General features: G+C 47.9%; 1 protein-coding gene across 11 annotated transcripts in view; it reads left to right on the plus strand.

Moving 5' to 3' along the window:
- Positions 1-278: 278 nt before the first annotated feature.
- Positions 279-20,117, plus strand: part of ACACB (acetyl-CoA carboxylase beta) — a 42,680-nt gene continuing 22,841 nt past the window's right edge. For 4 of the 11 annotated variants that reach the window (XR_012081867.2, XR_012081868.2, XM_072983185.2 and 1 more), the window contains exons 1-17: positions 3,392-3,537; positions 5,349-6,010; positions 12,380-12,512; positions 12,876-13,014; positions 13,096-13,205; positions 13,555-13,636; positions 14,015-14,113; positions 14,354-14,463; positions 14,897-15,007; positions 15,929-16,138; positions 16,291-16,461; positions 16,971-17,132; positions 17,540-17,703; positions 18,033-18,183; positions 18,663-18,766; positions 19,515-19,596; positions 19,868-20,013. Coding sequence is in view for 9 of the 11 variants with exons in the window: in XM_072983185.2 (XP_072839286.2) it covers positions 3,505-3,537; positions 5,349-6,010; positions 12,380-12,512; positions 12,876-13,014; positions 13,096-13,205; positions 13,555-13,636; positions 14,015-14,113; positions 14,354-14,463; positions 14,897-15,007; positions 15,929-16,138; positions 16,291-16,461; positions 16,971-17,132; positions 17,540-17,703; positions 18,033-18,183; positions 18,663-18,766; positions 19,515-19,596; positions 19,868-20,013 (2,669 nt within the window). In the remaining 2 variants the exon portion in view is untranslated. Of the gene's footprint in view, positions 3,147-3,391; positions 3,538-3,648; positions 3,783-5,062; positions 5,111-5,348; positions 6,011-8,616; positions 8,636-8,675; positions 10,819-12,379; positions 12,513-12,875; positions 13,015-13,095; positions 13,206-13,554; positions 13,637-14,014; positions 14,114-14,353; positions 14,464-14,896; positions 15,008-15,928; positions 16,139-16,290; positions 16,462-16,970; positions 17,133-17,539; positions 17,704-18,032; positions 18,184-18,662; positions 18,767-19,514; positions 19,597-19,867; positions 20,014-20,117 lie in introns of those variants that run through there. The other 7 variants (XM_078381825.1, XM_072983187.2, XM_072983190.2 and 4 more) reach the window with 7 other exon arrangements.

A 20,117-nucleotide genomic window follows, 5' to 3' on the forward strand; every position in this document is an offset into this window, starting at 1 on the left:
CGTCAGCCCTTCTAAACACAACTTCCTCGGTTCAGAAACCTGTGAAGAATGAGTTTAAATGAGGATTTTGCAACCTGTTCCAAGCACACGGGTTGGACAGAATTTATTCCTGTGTGTTCTCAATGCTGATCAGAGGTCCGAGGTTATGATAGTAAGACATGAACCAAACAAGAATCATGGGTGAGGCCATTCAGGGGACAATGAGAGTTGTAGTCCAGCCTGCTTGGAGGGTACCTGCTTGCCAAACCATGGCCTGCCACCTTTTGCAAGAACTATTCCCCATGTCCCAACTGGCCATTTTCCTAGTCAGTGGCCCACTGAATGCCTGCAATGGGTTTCCGAATGTTGGATTTCCTGGGTCACCGCGACCCCAGCCAGCGCCTCTGAGAACGTGAAGAAACAGCCCTCCTAAGCCAGTTCTGCCCTCTGACCATTTAAACGGGTTGGGCCCAGAAGAGGACCGGGCAAGACTGTGCCTCGTGGGCTCGTTTCAGCTGAAACCTTGTGGGTGGGTAATCCGCTTTCCATCTTGCACCTGATCCTTTGACAGGCCGTGGGTGTGTTTCGGCTGCGATTTGTTCACAAAAAACGAGCCATGCGATGTGGGCGCAAACGCAAGAGATTCACCCCCGCAGGGAGCCCAGCTGCCCTCTCATTTCTGTATCAACCGCAATAACATCACCTGTTTACCTTTCGCAGGTACTTTGATCAAGGATGCCCCTTTTCAGCCTACACTAAAATACTCTAAATAAGCAGACACCATTTTGATACAGGAAATGGGAAGTGAGTCTGGCCAACTCTAGGACTGGGTTGACCTTGTCCTCACTTTCCTGAGGACCACAGTAGGAAACCTCCCGGCTGCCATCTGTTGGATCAGTATCTGCTGAAATATATATCTGTTTTCTAGTGGAAAGGCAGGGTTATGAATCACAAAAGTAAAACACAGGGGTGTGAATTGGTTGTAGCTACAAAACCCTGTGTTCTAAAGGTAGAAGGTATGCGGGCGTATCGAGGTTCTGTAGCTCCACTTGGGCACAGACTCTTGACTGCTTTGTGCATTCATGGGCAGCTACTGCAACGTGTGCAAAGCTGTGCGCTGTCTGGAAAAAAAATGAAAGGGGGGAACCCCCACTTTCCACACTCAAAGGGGGATCTTTGACCCTGTAGGCATGAATGGGAGGGGGAAGTGTCACTTTGGAGTAAAAGCATTATTGGTACTGCATCACGTCCATTTTTATTCCACACGCAGTTCCCGCTTTATTAAGAGAATAATGTTCAAGGAAGCTGATGAGAAAAATGATGAGCACATAACACATAAACTCGTTTAGAGCAATACAGGCATTAAAGCCTTTGTCCAACTTGGAAACAAAGCTTTTATCTGCATGGGCTTTTTACAAGTGATTGAGTGAGGTTTTTAGCACTTCATTTCTTTGGCGCTCGCTGGTTTAAACTTTTAGATTTATTTTTAACTTGCCAGTATTATGCGCTAATCACTTTAAGACTAATATATTTGAGCATAACCTGCATTTATTTATTTTTTAAAAAAATCTGCCTGTTTCTAATCTTGAATCCTGGACACAAAACAGGCTACACGTTCAATAATAAATATGGAAATAAGTTAAAAGGTCCAGGTGGAAGGAAAGGAGTCAGGAGACACTTCTGGGCAACAAGGAGTGGTATGGGAAATTTTAAGTTTTGCCCCTTATTCGCGGAATCCAGAAAGTTCATGCAAAGGCTGCAGCCCTCTAAGAATACCCATCAGGTTCTTCTCTCTTGCCAGCTGTTTTAAGTTGCCCTGCCCCAACCTTGAAAGGAAGGAAGCCATCTCTCCCTCCCCACCACCTTGCTTGTTCCACCGCTTCTGCCGAGGAAAGGTCTGCGATGCAGCTGCTGTTCTCCCCACCCCTTCCTCCGCCCCCTTGTAAAAAGTGAGAAGCAGCATTTTGCACTCAGCATTTCCGTGGACATTTCAGGGCAGGTATTTCTCTCCCTTCTCCAACACTTCCCTGCTTCTAGCAATCAGCAACTTTGATTGGATTGTCTTTTGTTGCTTTTTCCGACTGGTGTTTTTTTTTTAACCCTATTCATCAGCATTTTCTGCCTTCAGGCTTGCTCATAATGGCTTGGATATAATTTCCTCGCTCTGCCAAAGTATTGTGTTGACACTTTTCCTGTGAAAAAAGAGAGGAGGCCTATGGAACCTTAAAATATCAATTTGGAAAATTTATTGTTTTTTCTTCTTCTCATTTTTGAATTACTCTCTGAGTGATAAGAGATAAGAATAGGTTCGAGGACATAAACAGATTGGAAAGAGCATTTGCTGGACAGAAAATATATTTGCAATCTTTCCTTGTTTATCTTTGGAAGGCCGCTCTGCTTAGGGGCTGTTTATTGAGATCTCTTCTGGCAGCCGGCCTGTCTTTGTGAGTTTGTTCATGTGGTTGATGCAACTTTTAAAGCTGTCTGGCATTTGGTGACATTTGGGAGGCCGTACAAGTTGTTCACAACAGGAGTCTGATTTGGGAGAGGAGAGTGACCTTGCCCGCCCCCCTCCACCAAAAGCAAACATTTGCCCTACTTGGAACACAGCACCCCGGTGCTCTGGAGCCTTGCCACAAAGCCCGGCTGTTGCTTTGTGCAACTTTTCCTCTCTCCCAGAAGAGATGGCTGGGGTCTTCAGGAACACCCGTGTGAAATATGGAATAAGAAGGAAGCCGCTTTTCAAAGTTAAAATTCCCTTAAATGTTTGCAGTGAGTTAGGGAATCCCTGAGGTGTTATTATTTATTACCATTTATTGCAAAATCCACAGACTGGCTTTTCTTCCTTCACATGGAAACAGCTAAAGTTGCTCTTATTCAGTAGCCTCTGTATCTTCTGAAATGTCCGTGTGTGAATGGAACCGTACAGTACATACGTAATTTGCTCCTTTCTTTAAACTGGGAAAGAAAGCTGAGAATTTCTGAAAGCTGTTTCCTGCCAAGAGAGTGTTTGTGACCATGTGTTAGAATCTTAAACCATGGACGTTTGCACATGCTTCAGATTGTTGTCTGTTCTCCCAGCTCCCGTGACGTCCCCGTAGGCTTCACAGACTTCCAAAAAAATCAGTTGCAACTTCTGCTTTTATGACGCAGCGTGCACGCTTCTGGTAACAAAAACTTTGTGTGTGTATGTGTGTGTGCATATATATAAATATGAATGTAAATATAAATAAACAGTTGCGTGGCAGTGCTTTCTAGGACTGAACTGTTGAATTTGCACATCAGCATTGCTGATGTGAACATGCAAATAAAGACTTCTCCCCACCCCGTTTTCTTTTTTTGGCCGAGCAGAACAAAGTTTATCTAAAGTTTATGTTCCATGCCAGAAAAGCTACTAAGTCCTCTCTCTCTCTCTCTCTCTCTCTCTCTCTCTCTCTGGCATTCAGCAAACTGGAGCTGTTTTTGCCCAGCTTTGGAAGTGTCGTGGGTAGTATGAAGCTTATACAGACCAGACGCTGAGCCCAAATGGGAATATCTTTACTGCCAAAAAAACTGCTGGTAAGTTAAAAGGAAAAAAAAACTTTAAGGGTTCTGATCAATTTGCGTTTATGCTTATGATTCATTTAGCTAGGATGTGAAGAAAAAGTAACTCACTCTCTCTGCCCCAAGGAAGCTGCAGTCTGAAGTTTAATTGGGACGAGAGGAGGAAAGAAGACGGGTCAGGGCGACAGCAACCTAACAGAAAAACACCAGGAGTCTGGAGGCACCATGAAGCCTCACGTGGCACAAGCTGTAAATTTCATGTAAGTGTGTCTGTTTGCAGTTTCTGCATGGCAGTGGAGCTATAAGAGCCACCCACAACCTTTGTGCTGGTCCATAAATTGTCCTCTTTTTTTTGCTACTAAGTTGGATGGCAAAAACTGAGGGGTATACAGAGATATCAACCCGCCCTGTTTTGTATCAAACTGTTTTGCTTTGTTTAAATGGACTTCAACGGTTATACATTCTTGTAAAGGGTTGAATGCCATTTTATTGCCTGCATCTCACCCTGATATCTGTTGCTGTTGGGTGGAAAACATGAATGAAAGTAATTAAATTGAAAAAAAATGCTGTTTTAATCTTGTATAGTACCTCTGCAGAATGATTTGTGTTTGAGATGCTTGGGGCTCAATAAATAACACTTTTGACACTTGGAAAGGTCACCCCCCCTCCCCAAAATTTGGTTCCTTCCTTCTTCCTCTTCAGATCTTTAAGGTATTTTTCCCAATTTTTAGGAAGAATATCACAGCCGTGCTCTGCTCTCCATCCTTGTGTTCCCACAGAGGCAAACTAGATGCCCTTAATGGGGGTACCCTATGAACAGGACAGGAGGAAAAATAAGAGCACCCAGTACTTGGAAAACTTATTTCTGGGAACTACAAGTTTTTTTAAAAAGTCTGTAAAGTATCTGAATTTTAATTCCAAGAAAAGTGAAATAAGGTATTCAGTCTGGAATCCAAAGAACCCTTGAGTTGTCTTTAATAAGATGCCCTGGAGACTTCCTTCTTTCTCTGCAAAGTTTTAAGGGACTTGACCAAGGGCCCTGAGCAACCCCAAGACAGAGGAGCTAGTCAGACACAAGCCAGAAGCAGATGCTGACCTCTGCTGCATGTACAATCTGGAGAATTATTGTCCAAAAAGCAAACTTTTCCCTTCATTGCCACGTGCGTTAAAAGGATTGCCGTTGTCCGAGCTTGGAGGGGGTCTCTTGGGATTGTTATTTGGAGGTGGCATATTTCCCCAACCAGCATGGACACCGTTTCCCCTTCCAAAACAAACTTTGCCAAACGGTGATGGTGGTTCCATTTTACTTTGGCTGCAAGTGGAGAGAGTCCCTTTTGGATTTCCAGAAGATTGAGGCAAGAGGAAGGGAGGGGCCGGGTGGGGGAATCATCTCACATTCAGGCCATGAGCTTTGGGATTCTAGATATCTGTTGAGACGGGCAGCCGGCTGGCTTGCTGTCTGCCTGTCCAGCCTCCCAGTTGCCAAGGTGCTGTTTTCATAGAATAAAAATAGCTTGTGTTTCTGGAGCCCCTTTTTGGCTCTGCCTTCAGGGCAGAAGGAGGACCAAAGCAGTAAGTCAGGCTTCGGGTAAGTTGGAGGCAATTGTCCTAGGCAGGATTAATAAATAAGCGCCGGCTATTTTCCATGCCAAAGCCTGCAAGGGGGGCTGTGCCTGTGTGGCTTTGAAGGTAATTCTATGAAGAGCATTTTTTTTGTCAAGCCAGGGGAATGTCCTTTGGACACACGGAAGGAAAAGCATGAATAAATGTGGCAAAGAATAAATAAATCATAAAGTGACTGACTTGGCCCTGTTCTCTTTTTCTAGGCTTTCCGGATGGTTTTGATAGCTTCCTTATTCTTGATCCTTCTGGCATGGTTGGTTTGGACCAGGATGGCAGAAGATCCCTCTGCAGACTCTCACGGACCTCAGCCTGATGATCCCACCCCCAGTGAAGGGTCTGCTTCTGGATCCCAGGGGCTGCTTTCCAACGGATCCCCTTCCCTGCTTTCAGAGACGGCAGGAATGCAGTCCTCGTCAGAGGAGGCCAGCCGGGACCCCTCTCCCTCGCCCGCTCCGAGCGACTTGAGGTGCCCGAGTGGCCCTAAACAGCCAGAGCACCCCGCTTGCCAGAACAAACCCCCGTTTCCCCGTTCTTCCTCGGATGGGCTGCAGCCCCAGGCCACGGCCCCCAACGAGGCAGCCAGGGCTTTGAGCCGGGCCGCTGGCCCTCCGTCCAGCCAGCGGCTCCGGCAGATGAGGTCCCATTCATGGGAAGAGCCGGAAGTCAGCCCGGCCCAAGCCAAACGCCAGGGCATGGCCAAGTTTGTGCTGGGCTCTTTCGAAGACTCTTCAGACGACGAGTTTATGGCCGGGTCCCTCCGGCTGGCCGGCCGGAGAAGGAGCAGCTTGGCCAGCCTCGGTTCCTCCTCCTCTTCGGTGGATTCGTCATCGCTCGCCTCCCTGTCGGAGGCCAATGTCACCATGAAGTAAGCCACAGAACTGTGAGCATTGGGCTGGAAAGATGGGGGGGATTCTGGGAGTTGTAGTGCCCCCCAAAAGTAACTTTTCTAAGCTCTGTGCAGGTGGGTAGGGGATGGAGAAAGCCTTGGCTGTTTCCTTAGCTGTGCTGTTAATGCAAAGAAGCTCAGCCAGCCAATCCCCAGTGTACTTCTAGTGGAGGATAACAACAACAACAACAATAATAAAGCTTGAGCTTCATTCTGTGCTTGGCATAAAAAGGGTTTTTGGTTTTTTTTTTTGGCTGAGTAGCCAAGTATGTTCACCATACACAAGAGGTCCCCAGTTTGAATTACCTCCAGTTTAAATGTACGTGAAGCTGATGGGACAAAAACCGAAACAAACCCTCAGAGCTTAGGAAAAAAGTCGCTTTCTTGGGATACAGTTCCCAAAATCCCCTGGGCAATGCGACCGCTGGGAGGTTGTGATGTAACTAAAAAAAAATAATGTAAAACCAGGTCCTGTCTTGTGGCCGAGGGAGTGGACGTTTTGGGTTGCTTTGGGGCTTGGAAAGCGCCATCTCGTCGTTACTTTTCCTGCTTGATTAACATGTCCTCATTTGGACGAATGTTGTGTGGCTTCGGTTAGAAATCTGCGTGGCGTGGATGTCTGTGTTAGATATTGTTGTTGCCTGCGCTGCCGTGTTGTGTCCTCCCTTCATTTCCGGCGCACGGCAATGCTGAGGTTCTTGAGATGTTGAAGGATGGGTTTGCCGTTGTCTCTCCTCCCCGTTGAATTTCCGTGACCAAGCTGGGATTTGAACCCAGGTCTCCCGAGTTCTAGTCCAGCCCTCAATCTCCTACATTGCTGTGGCTCCAGAATAAAGTTGTGTTTAGCGGTTGTTGTTGCTTTGTGCCATCAAGTTACTTCCGATTTATGGTGACCCTAATAGATTTTTTGATATGTGGATTTTAACAACAGATCCCCTCCCTCCATGGGTTTCTGCTGCTAAGCACGGATCCCACCTCAGGTTTTTTGAGTCCTAGTCAATACGTTTCTGCTATACATTGCGTCTTCCTCTCTGTGTGCATGTGTTTTAACTTTTAGCGTCTGCATTTTTCTGCTTTTAAGCTTCCACCTTGCACTGATTAAATATTGGTCTGTTTATTTGCCGACGGCTCTTGGGTTTTCAAATTTGGCAGAGGGGTGGAGAAGGTGGCCAGAGGGTGTGAGGAAGTCCAAAAAGGAGACAAGACGCTGAGATTTTTGTGACTATGCATCCGTTCATCAGTTTAACAGAAGATGAATGTCAGAACAGAAGATAAAATCTATTTTCTCCGGGCCACGAATAGTTGAATAAATCTCTTTTGCAATCATCATATTTCTTCTGAAATGACTGCTCTCTGCTCACCCACCCGGTTTCCCCAGATTTGCAAGTAATTCCAGAGGACGCTGCTGTGGCATCTGATGCCACTTTTAACCTCCGTGGCTCCATTTTGTGGAATGAGGAAGAGTGGATTTAATGAAGCCCTTCCAGCCTTAAAAAAGTTACTTTTTTTGGTTCTTATTTTGTTCCTCGATGTCTCATGAATGCCCAGTCACCTTCTCCTTTGTGTTCCCTAATTTTAGTTCTCCTTTTCATCTGTTAACTTGGAAGGGAAATGAGCAAAGCAGCCATAAAAAACAGAAGGCAAACCTCTGGCAGAAATCAAAATGTATTTATTTAGAAATATTTTTTACCCTGCCTTTCTCCTTGAAAAGGTTCCAAGGCCCCTTGCAACATTGAAAGACAATATTTGATGTTGAAAACGATGAGTGTACAAGGGTGGTGATGAACACCCTTAAAAGATAATATTTAAAGCTAAGAACAGTGAGTGAAGAGGCATCGCACGTGGGCGCCATTAAAGCTAAGAACAATAAGTATATAATTAAAAAAACACTTTGAGAAATGGAAAATACAAAACTGGAAAACGCAAGTACGTACTAAAAACCCAGTCAAAGCAGGAAGACGTGAACAAGAGTATATTGTGTAAATACCTCCAAAAAGAAGATACTTAAAACAATAATAATCAAGGCCCTGCGTCAACACGGCCTTTAAAAACAAACAAACAGGGACTGTGAAATTTACACACCAGAGAGCCTGACTTGTCAGTTTCAGCAAAAGAACCCGTATCTTGTAAGCGTCTTTAAGGCTTATTGGTCTTGAATGTCTGTGGATTATGGTCCTTGCAGGAGGAAATGGGGTGGATGGACTTTTCTAGGAAACCACAGGAAGTTCCCATGAACCGAAATCTGTTGTGTTTTGAAGGTGCCATAAAGTACAGCTCTTACGAGCGGAGCTTGGAAAGATCCTGGCTTTGACTACAACTCCCAGAATCCCCCATCCAGCCATATATATATATTCTTTTTTGGTGTAGGGAAAAATATATTAAATTGCGTTGTTCACGTCTCCTTCTTGGGTTCTCTTCCTTGTCATCTGCCTCTCTCTGATAAGCGAAGGCCCGGGACCTTGATTGGGGTGGGGTGGATTCTCCGTGGCCGGCCGGCCCTCTGTCGAAAAGGGAGCCCAAGACTTTTTCCGCCGGGTTGGCGTTTGCAAGAGCAAAGTTCACCTCGCATTTTGCAGAGAGGAACCGACTGCCTTCAGAGCCGAGGTGGGTGGCAGCAGCGGGGGCCGAGCGGGCCTTTCTTTTTTCTTTTTAAAGCCGGCCTAATTATAGAACCGGCTTCTTAGAAAGAAGCCTCCCTCTGGCATCTCTGCCAAATTCTAGGGAGCTGGTTATCGGCTTTAGTTATTTACTGGGCCTCTTGGGGAAACTGACTACAAATCCCAAAATCCCCTAACTACGTGGCCGTCCCCGGTTGAAATTTCAGGGGCTTGAAAATACGTTTATGGAAATATGAGGAAGGAGGCTTACGAGGGCCCCCGATTCCTGAAATAAGGAACAATTTGTGCAAATGGCCGATGGTTTTATTCCCCGTTTTACGCATTTTCTTTGTAGCGGCATTTCCTTCGTGTGATGGAATAGATATCTTTCCGAAGCCGTGCATGGCAAAAGTGAAAAAATAAAAACAAAAACGGCCACACTTTTTTGAAATGAAAAGCAAAGGGCGGCACCAGCTCCTGTCCTTCCAGGAACCCACCTCCGAGCCGTTGCTAAAGATCGCCCTTGGTTATCAGCGTCCCAGAAAACAAGGTGGGGCCTGACCCAGTTTCTTAATCCACTGATAACTGAACCTCAATGGCTCCAGTCACCTTCGGGGCTCTTTTAAGTCTGCTTAAGTCACCAATTTCTGATTGCTTTTATTATCGCATCTTTGCTCTGGGTAAATTATAAACAGGAAAAAAGAGCTTTTGCAGGCAACAAGGCATGCAGGCATTTTTTTTCCCCCACAAAGGTTTAGGTGGTTTTGATTTTCTCCCAGGCCTTTGACGATCCAGGGGCAACGAAGGCAGCAGCTTGGAAATGTTATTTCCTTGGACTACGAGGTCCATAATTCCCCGGGATCTCCAGTTTCGAAGCAGGAACAAGAAAACCTTTTGGGGGGCACAACTGGAGGCTTAAAACAGGCTTTTGTTGAGCCGAAATATTCAAGGGTTGCACCCCCACTTCCTCAAAGGCAGTCCAGGAAAGCGGAAGGCAAATAAAACCTCTTAAGTCTGTAGAGTGCCCCCCCAAAACCTCTTTGTTTTTATATATAAAATACAGCATTTTGCTTTCTAAATTGAGGGTTGGACTAGATGACCCTGTGGGACCCCTTCCGGCGTGCAGTTCTGTGAGTCTATGAATCTGGACAGCGAAGAGATCTTTCTTTTAACGTTGCATGTAAAGGGCTTAATATATATTCCTCCTTTTCCTAGAGCATTTTTTTTAGGGGGGGGAGAATTACTTTTCTGGACAGTTCCTGGATTCTAGAAATTGTCATTTTTTTCAAATTTCTCTGGAGCTTCTGCTCTCTCTCTCTCTCTCTCTCTCTCTGTGTGTGCGTGCAGTCAGTCCCAAGGTTGTGTAAGGGCACAGAGGGCGTTTTTGCTTTGTGTTTTCAAAATTTCTCCTGGGCCACGCGGTGGTGCTGGTGGAGGTAGTGCCGGATTGTTTGCAGCCCTGCTGGCCGCATGCCCAAGGGGAAGGGGAAGGGGAAGCGCAGCAAAGGCCCGGAGAAGAACGGAGAGGCACCGGAATGGAGGAAGAAGCCGAGGAGGAGGAGGAGGACGAAGAGGAAGCAGCAGCCGCCAACTGCCGGCATCTGGGCAGGATGGGGGAAGAGGCAGGGGGAACGGAGCTGAACTGGTTCCAGTCCCTTTGGAGGTCAGTGCTGGATGGCCGGGGGGACAGGGACGGGACTGGACCGAAAGCTTTGAAGGAGGTCGGAAGGGTCCTGTCCCAGGAGGAAGAAAGGGTGCCTTGGTTTCAGTGGGGCTGCTTCTTTCTCTCCTTCTGCTTGCACAGCGGCTCAGCCTGGTGGGCTCCAGCTCAGCTTTAGGCAGAGGTTCCCTGGCCTTGTTTGGGGACCTCCTTTTTTCCCCAAAGCGGCGCAAGGGGAAGGGACTTTGGTGGAGTCCCCCCCCCCCCCCCAAGCTCTTGGTCTAGAAGGCAGAAAAAGAGAGACTGGCAGAGGTGCATCTGGCAGCCAAGGACTCGTTTTCTGTGCACGGTTAAGGAGTGGAATGGGTGCTTTTGGGTCACCCTCTGGGCGGGCGCCAGAACCCTGGAAACCCCTGCATGGGCACCTTAAGGGCAGGCGAAATCTGAATCGTTGTGGACCGTATCAGAAATGCGTGCGGCGTGCATGCCGAAAAGAGCATCTTTTGGGGAGATCTTCCAGCCTATGTAAGGTTTGTTGTTGTTGTTGTTGTTGTTGCAGTCTTTTAGTTAGTGCGTCTGGTTTACAAACAGAAACAAGGAAGACCTATCTCTCCCTGCTGCCTTCTTTTGCAAACTGTCTTGGGAATTTTGACTTGCTCATCTCTTAAGGACTAGTTTTGGGGAAGTCGTCTAAATAGGAGATTATTTTTCGAAACAAATTCCACATTGTTCATATGATGTCACCCATCTCTCTCTCTCTCTCTCTCTCTCTCTCCCCCCCCCCCCTTTAACCTTGGGTTACTTGATCCCATCCATGCTTTTTTCTCAGCTTGCTAGGAAGGAAAACTAAAAACTTTTGCACTCAGCCTTACAGGGATTTAGATTGCTATTATTTGGGAGGGATAAGATTCTGCCTCTCCACCAGGTTCTATCAAAATATTAGTTGTTCTCTCTCTTTTTTTAAACAACCTAATTATTTATAGCAGGTTTGCAGGCAGGAACTGATTTGCTATGATTTATTTATTCCAGTTGTCAGTTTTTGTTTCTTTTTTCACATCTACTGTACCTGTGTTTGTTGCTTCGTGTGTCACATGGGTTAACTGGAACAATTTTAAAACAACAGTATTTTTTTAGGATTGTGGCCTGCCTATATATTTTCTCTGTTGCAAACTGACCCATGGGGAAATATGAATTCTGGGGCTTCACAGGAGAGAACAGCCAACCTATAGTGTGTGTAACCTCCCTTCCACCCAGTCCAAAGCCTGTTTGCCATCTGCATGAGATGCTCAAACTGCAGGTTTGAATCCAGGCTGCTCCTACTTTGATGTGCCAATGCATTGCCCTAAAATCTGGCAGGTTTAATCTGCATGTGGAACTACCCAAACCATAATCCCCAGGTGAGGGCAAAATGTTAGGATGCTGGCGGGAACAGCTTACAAGCTAGTGGGCTCCTATGTTTTCAACTAACCTACATTTCTAAAAACTTGGATGCAGAAGAATAAACCCGGTTTTATCCCGATCGAGGCTGGAACGTGAAAATGAATAGGCCTTGTGGGTCACCCTTTACCTAAAAGAAAAGTTACAGATAAACACACCTGTGTGAGTATGAAAACACAGTTGAAAACTTCATAATATTAAAACACAATGGGATTGTGTGCTTGCTGTTGGCTGGCCTCCAGGGCTGTTAAGTTACAAAGGAACAACCAGTTATTTTAACGAGGAGCCTTCTTTCTCGGAAAGATCTGGTTGTTTGCGTCGCCCTTGTGAAGGCCACGGTTTCTCATGTTGAGACATGAAACTTCAGATCTGACAATAAGGCGGTCAGCCCCCAGCCTTTCCCACCAATTTAGGTTAAAAGTGAACCCGGGGTTCATTAAAATGATTTTGCTTAATTGGTATCCGGAGCCGCTCTCGTTTCTCCTTTCTTGGGGAGAATGCCACCGGTAGCTTGACCTTCTCATCCCCAAGGTACGAGGAGGAGACAAGCAAGAGTTCACCTCTCTGCCTCCTTCCGCTTTCATCCAACCACTAGGCTCGCTGATTCTCCTTGATTCTGAGCGGTCAAAGTCACACGGGCTTATCTCCTTTCAGGCCCAGCATGTCGGGGCTCCACCTGGTCAAAAAAGGCCGTGAGCAGAGAAAACTGGATCTCCACAGGGACTTCACGGTGGCCTCGCCGGCCGAATTCGTGACTCGTTTCGGTGGGAACCGTGTTATTGAAAAGGTACTGTGTCCCCCAGGGAGGAAGATCTCACCGCGTGCCTTCGCTTTGGCTTCTGCTGCAGCTCAAATGGCATTTTTGGGGCCCGTTGTGCTCCATGTATGTCATTAAATACACATACTCGTCGTTTGGTGTAAAGCTCGGCACCAACATATGCCATTGTTTGGATTATGTATGTCATCCACCAAAGACCGGACAAGTCCTTTCTGTTCCCTGGAGATTTAGCAATTGCCCTTTGGACATTGTTTTGGGAATGGTGTTTATTATTTTCCATTCTGCCGGCTGCAAATTATCCTAACCTATTGATTCTTAAATAACATTTAAAGAAGCCTCCTCCTGCTGGTCCTCTCCTTCTTCTCCACCTAGGTGTTAATTGCCAACAACGGCATCGCGGCGGTGAAGTGCATGCGCTCCATCCGCAGGTGGGCCTACGAAATGTTCCGCAATGAGCGAGCCATCAGGTTCGTGGTGATGGTGACTCCGGAAGACCTGAAAGCCAACGCAGGTGGGTCCCGAGGCCGCCCTTTGATGTACGGAGGTGTGCGTCCAGGCCTTCCTCTTGACGCCTGCTTTTAAAATGTTTCAGAATACATCAAGATGGCCGACCAGTATGTCCCTGTCCCCGGAGGAACCAATAATAACAATTATGCCAACGTAGAGTTAATTGTGGATATTTCAAAACGGATTCCGGTGCAGGTAAGAAACCTCCGTGGCGTTGCGTCTCTGAGCTTTCCTCCCTTTGGTCTTCCGGAGGTTTGTTGACCCAGAAGCAGGACGGAAGGAGCCCATAAAATGTTGCGTTTTACAGAATATGAGGTCACTCCCTGTGAGCAAATAATTTCTGAGGAGTCTCCTGATGCTCTCGGAGCACCGTTTGCAAAAATTCTTGAAGAGGTTACTGTGGAAACATCGGCAGATTTTTTAAAAAGGATCTGGAAGCAAAATGTTTGAATATTAAGAGGTCTCGTTGGGATTTTGGGCTGTTGGAACTTGCCGCCACCATTAATTCTTGTCTTTAGCACCCTTGACACCCTTTTTGTTCTAGGCTGTCTGGGCCGGCTGGGGACACGCGTCTGAGAACCCTAAACTTCCAGAACTTCTGGACAAAAACGGGATAGCGTTCCTCGGTAGGTGGTGCCGCACACTCTTTGAACGATGTGTGTCCAGGCCAGTTTTCATAGTCCCAGGTGGGAAGGGACTCCTGACTCTACTCCGCCTGTATTCATGGACCCATCGCCCTTAGTTCTTGCAGAGGGAGGAGGCAGAGCCCGTGACGCCGAGCTTGGCGAAATCAGGTTTTTTGGACTACAGTTCCCAGAATTCTGCAGCTATAGAACATGTGCTTTGTAGTCTGGAAGAGTACTGTTCCCCAACTCTGAACGAACTGCCCTGTTTCCTCCCCCTCACCCAAGTAGTGTTTGGGAAATAGTTTTCTTTTTAGCTCCTGCTCTGCCTTGCTGCCTGGTGAATCTCTACACCCACCCCTTTCCACCTGTGTTTGCCAGGCCCGCCCAGTGAGGCCATGTGGGCCTTGGGGGACAAAGTGGCTTCCACCATCGTGGCTCAGACCGTCCATATCCCGACGTTGCCGTGGAGTGGAAGTGGTAAGAGAGCGCTCCCTGTCTTCTGCCTACCTACGGAGGTAGGAGGTTTTAACGGAGGAGACCCACCTTGGGTTGGGTTTCCTCGATCCTGGCATCAGACTTGGTAGAGACAGAAACCGAGCCTGGTGGGTCAGTGATTCGAGAGACACAGTGACACCGGACACTTACTTAAGGTTTCTGTGTCTTTCCCATGAGATGGACTGGATCTCTAATGAGTTCTGGTGGGAATGTTTTTTCTAGGTCTGGTGGCTGAGTGGACTCAAGAGGAGAGTGAGCAGCGCAGAACCATTACGGTCCCTCTGGAGACTTACTGGCGAGGTTGCGTGAAGGATGTGGAGGAAGGTCTGGAGGTAGGCAAATCCTTGGCACTTTACCCGCGTGGCAGATGTCTGTGCTACGAACATATAGCATGAATTGGATCCTTAGTGATGTGTAGGATGGATTCGTTGGGATGGAGCAAAAGCAATGAATGCAGTGTCAAACTCTTGTATGTCTACTATGCCTGTACACAAGAATGCAGGTGGCGGCGTTTTTGAGAAAGGATGATCAATGACAGGGAGGGAAGCATGGCAGGGCTTCTTCACAAATCCTGGAGAGCTGGCACATTTTATGGAGGAGAAACCATGGCTATTTTGCAAGGGGAGAACCAGAGGGTGCCCCCCCTTAGTTGAGAAAACACTGGCCCAGTTCCCTAGTCTTTGAAGGGGAGCAGTTCCTCACCTTCATCCAGGGGCTACATATTTGCAAATGCTCCCTCTTTGGATTCTTCCTTTGTCACCTTAGGTTTCACAAAGTATTGGCTACCCAGTGATGATCAAGGCCTCAGAAGGTGGTGGCGGCAAGGGGATCCGGATCGCCGAAGGGGCGGAAGAGTTCCCGGCTCGCTTCAGACAAGTAAATTAAAATACCAGGGTGGATTTCTGCCCTTGTAGTGACTTTCCTGCCTTTTTAAAGTCTCTCCTCCTTGTGCAAATTAAAGGATTTTGAGGGGAACCCATTAAAAAGGATCTTCCACCTTTCCCCTCTTTATGATTTTTTTTTTTTTGTGGAGATTAAAACGGTGTAAGAAGCAGCAGGGCATTGGTGGGTGGGTGACAAAAGGTGGGAAATATTGTCCGGCAGCCCTCGTAAAATTTGGTGGATGAAGGAACACCATTTTGAGACAAAAAACTCATGAAATGCACTTTTGATGGCCTCTTTTGCTCACTCCCAGCCTTCAGACCAAGTTGCAGTAAAAATAATGACGATTTTCCCCGGCGTCTGCATAAATCTCACAATGAGGAATTGCAGAATACTCTTGACTGCGTGAGAATATTTATTTATTTATTTATTTATTTAACTTATATGCCACCCACACTATCCGAATATGGGAATTAATGCTGAAGCGAAAGGTCTCCCTTCTCTTATAACCTCTTGCAGCCCTCAGACCTTTTGGTGGTGTGTAATGTGTTCAGAAAAAAATGTAAGTGATGTGTTGAAAAAAAATGAACAACACTAAAAAACACCCCACCAAAAGTCACTTCCTATGTTGTTCTGCCTGGAATCAGCCCTTGGAAGTGCATAAATCATTAACAGTAATCAACTAATATGCCAAGCTTGGTCTGGCCTCCAATTTCCAGAATTCCACAGCCATCCTGGGGACAGGAATGTTTTTTTGCTCTTGCGGTTGACTTATTAGAAGAAATGGGATTAAATTGGAAAAGAACACCAAACGCTGTCAATTCCAGCATCATTTGGGAAAAGAGCTGGCTTTAGATATTTTTGTGTCACGCCTTCCCGGTGCTTGCTCGGCGCCATTTCCTTTCCTCTCGACAGGTTCAAAGCGAGGCTCCCGGATCCCCGGTCTTTGTGATGAAGTTCTTACACCACGCGCGCCACCTGGAAGTCCAGGTCTTGGCCGATCAGTACGGGAACGCGGTTTCGTTGTTCAGCCGGGACTGCTCCATCCAGCGGAGGCACCAGAAGATCATCGAAGAGGCCCCTGCCACGGTGGCCCCGCTGGCTGTCTTTGAGTACATGGAGCAGGTACGCCAGGGGATGGGTGGCAGAGGATGATGCGGATCGAGGGACCCGCGAACACGTAACCGGCCACTCTCCTGGAGGAGTTATTTTTCTGTAGCTGCCCTGAAGCGTTGGGTGCTTGTATAGACGCTTTCTCTGGCCTCTTCTCTCCCCAGTGTGCTGTACGGCTGGCCAAAATGGTGGGCTACGTCAGCGCAGGAACGGTGGAGTACCTCTACAGCGAAGACGGGAGCTTCCATTTCCTGGAGCTGAATCCCCGGCTGCAGGTGGAGCACCCCTGCACGGAAATGATTGCCGACGTCAACCTCCCTGCTGCCCAGCTGCAGGTCTGTGAAATCTCCCTGAGGTCGCCTTGGTCTGTCTGGGGCTGGACTCCGCAACCGCAGCCCTCCAGATAAGGGTAGATTGCCTGTCCCATCGTCCCTCTCCATCTAAGCCACTGGCTAATGGGAGCCGGAGTCCCACCGTTATTTGGAAGGTGCCAAGTGGCCCCACCTGGGCTCCAAAGCTTGGCAAAGTGAAATACTGCCGTTCCCAGAATCCCCCCCCCCCCGCAGGCATGACTGAAAGGAAGAGAACTTTTCTAAGCCTTGCCGGGGAGCTTTGCATGAGGGACAGAAGATGGTGGATTGAAGGGAGCCTGTGCTTGCATTGCCTGTCTGTTGTCTTTCAACCCAGGTTAAGATCTTGGCAGTTTGGCCGTCAGAGGGAAGGTTTTACCTCCCAAAAGATTGTTCGGATTAGAACGTGTTTTTTTGGATGTTTGAAGGCATCAGGAAAACCTGCTGAGTCGTCCCTGTTTTGTTTTTGTCTCTCTTGTTTTCGGTCCCTGCAGATTGCTATGGGGGTCCCGCTGCACAGGATCAAGGACATCCGCGCCCTCTACGGAGAGCCCCCCTGGGGAGACACCCCCATCTCTTTTGAGAACCCCAGCAAAGTGCCGGTGCCCAGGGGCCACGTGATGGCCGCGCGGATCACCAGCGAAAACCCTGATGAGGTGTGTCCTGTGGCTTTTAACGAACTTAATTCATTGTTCAACTGTAAAGGAGGCGAGAGGGAGCAGACAGAGGACAGAAGAAGCTAAGTTCAGGGGCGGCAACTCTGAAAATAAACCCCCCATTGGGGTGCTTCTGGGTGCTGTGGCCCCCCAAAATAAATTTTTCTGAGCTCTCAAAACACAGCTTGGGTCCCTGTTGTTGGGGGTGTCCTGTAAGGTGAGGCAAGGCAGTAAAACCTGCCTGTGAACAGGGCCCCAGGGTGCCTTCTGTGCATTTGGAACCAGGCCTGTTTGAGTGAACTTGTCTGTTTTTGTGGCTTTAAAGCATCAGGCGCCTTAGCTGAACCCTCCCTCTCCATCCCTCCCCGGATCCTTCCGTTCTCCATCCTTGTCTTCTTGCCTTCCAGGGTTTCAAGCCCAGCTCTGGCACGGTGCAAGAGCTGAATTTCCGTAGCAACAAGAACGTTTGGGGCTACTTCAGCGTCGCGGCCACCGGCGGCTTGCACGAGTTTGCCGATTCCCAGTTCGGCCACTGTTTCTCCTGGGGGGAGAACCGGGAAGAGGCGATCTCGTCAGTATTGTCTCAAGTCTGGGTCCTCATGGGTAGTGAAAAGGCTTCCACGGTGTAGGGGTTACTGCAGGGTCTCAGGTCTGCCTGTCCAGCGGGCAGAGATCTGGCTGACTCCCAGACACAGCACCAAACCATGCAACACCACCCTTGCCACCATTTCACAGCCCTTGGGGGTGCCTGCCCTTCGCCCGTAGCGGCTTAAAAGGGATTGGGGTGGGACGGGCAGATTATGGGTGATGGGGGAAATCTACCTTTTTTAAAAATTGGTTTTATATGCACACACATATCAGGCAGTTCTGTGCCTTAATAGCTTGGTCTGCTTCTTTCAGAAACTTGGTCGTCGCTCTGAAGGAGCTCTCCATCCGCGGGGATTTCCGGACGACAGTCGAATACCTGGTCAAACTGCTGGAGACTGAGAGCTTCCAGACCAATGAAATTGACACCAGCTGGCTGGATCACTTGATCGCTGAAAAAGTGCAGGTGAGAGATCTATCTCCCGGACAGGGTTTTTTTGGGTTGAGCACGGCAGTTATTTGCGCCCGTGCCTTGTGAGCCCTCCCCATTTCTAAAAGCAGCCGCCCATAGCAGAGTGCCTCTACAAAAGTCACACACCTCCCCGGCAACCGTCCTCGCCACCAAAATACAGCCCGGATATGTGTCATCTCAGCACTTCCGTGAGATGCTTGAGGCATAGCGAAAGTGGTGGGAACATATTGCCTCTTCTTACAGCCTTCTTGGGCAAATGTGGCAAATGCGATCATTGACGTGAGGGTTCAAATCTGTGTCGGCGAAAGAGAGAGAGAAGGAAAGAGACAGAAAAAGGCTGGGAAAGACTCAGGGGGTGGAACCCATCTATATGGCACAGAAATAAATGGGGTCAGAACCCTAGTGACTTAAAAAGCTAGATTCACCTGATGTGGATAATCTCTCGATGTGACACTTTCCTGCTTCCTGTGCAGGCAGAGAAGCCAGACACCATGCTTGGCGTGGTCTGCGGTGCCCTCAACGTGGCGGATGCCTTGTTCAGGACATGCATGGACGACTTCCTCCACGCACTGGAAAGGTGAGCAACTGCCCAGAAGTATCCCTCGGATGCTGCCAGTCGGTCAGACGCTTAGAGCTTGATGAATAGTTTTAGTGAGTCTTTAGCAGATGTCTAAAAACACAGCGCAGAACCTGTGCGGAGAATATTCCAGCGTTTTGGTGCTGCTACCTTAAAATCCAATACTTTGGCCATCTCATGAGAAATCTCCCTGGAAAAGATCCTGACATTGGGAAAGTGTGAAGGCAAGAGTAGAAGGGGACGACAGAGGATGAGATGGTTGGACAGGGTCACCGAAGCGACCAACATGAATTTGACAGAACTCCGGGAGGCAGTGGAAGACAGGAGGGCCTGGTGTACTCTGGTCCATGGGGTCACGAAGTATCGGACACGACTAAATGACTAAACAACAACCTTAAAATCCATGTGTTGCGTCTCAATGTGTCTGATTTGTGACAGTGGAAAAGGGAGTAAGGTTTCTGAGGGGTTATCTTGAGCATGAACCAGATTCATATGGGAGAACAGATATGCCGTTACAGATCAGCCGTTATTAGAAGAGAAAATTCCTTACCTTTTGAAAAACATCTGATTGTCGCCCCTCCTGTAGCTGGCCAGTCAGCTTGCTTTGCGATTGGCCATTGCACTGGCTTCATTTGCAGGTCTGAGCGTTGCGTTCGGTCCTGCCTCTGAACACAAATGGATATTAATTAGGGGAGGCGGAGGGAATTTTTAAGAAAATGTTTAAAAATGGAATCTCTATGTCTTCCAGGGGGCAGGTGCTGCCTGCAGCCTCCCTTCGGAACATTGTGGACGTGGAGCTTATTTACGAAGGTGTGAAATATGCTCTTAAGGTAATGCTTTGCAAAAGGATATCTGGATTTGTATGTTGTGAAATATAGAAGATTATGATTCTTAGCAAGTTTGAGAAAAGGCGGAGATTTGAAGTCCCAAAGGGATAAAAGCTTTTCTAAGCCATGGCTCAAGAGAGGAAAAGAGTCTCATTTATTTGGAGGGCGGGGTGGTAGGCTTGTGGGGTCTTTTTACTTAGGGGCACTTTGTCCCTCTCCGATGGGAGGCTGAAAAGCCAAGCAATCCTGTTTATTTTCCCTGGCCTTGGGACAGGTTGCCCGTCAGTCCTTGACCACCTATGTGATCATCATGAACAACAGCCACATCGAGATCGATGTCCACAGGCTAAACGACGGTGGGCTTCTGCTCTCCTACGATGGCAACAGTCACACCACGTATATGAAGGAAGAAACCGATCGGTAGGTGAAGGGTTCCCCCCCTCCCCGCAAGCAAGGGTCCGATCAACGTCTCAGTCTTGCTTTCTCTGCGTTTCTCTGAACCCCACCTGCGTTGCCTTCCTGTC

The sequence above is a fragment of the Pogona vitticeps genome, chromosome 14 (genome assembly GCF_051106095.1).
Source record: "Pogona vitticeps strain Pit_001003342236 chromosome 14, PviZW2.1, whole genome shotgun sequence".
Lineage (NCBI taxonomy): Eukaryota > Metazoa > Chordata > Lepidosauria > Squamata > Agamidae > Pogona > Pogona vitticeps.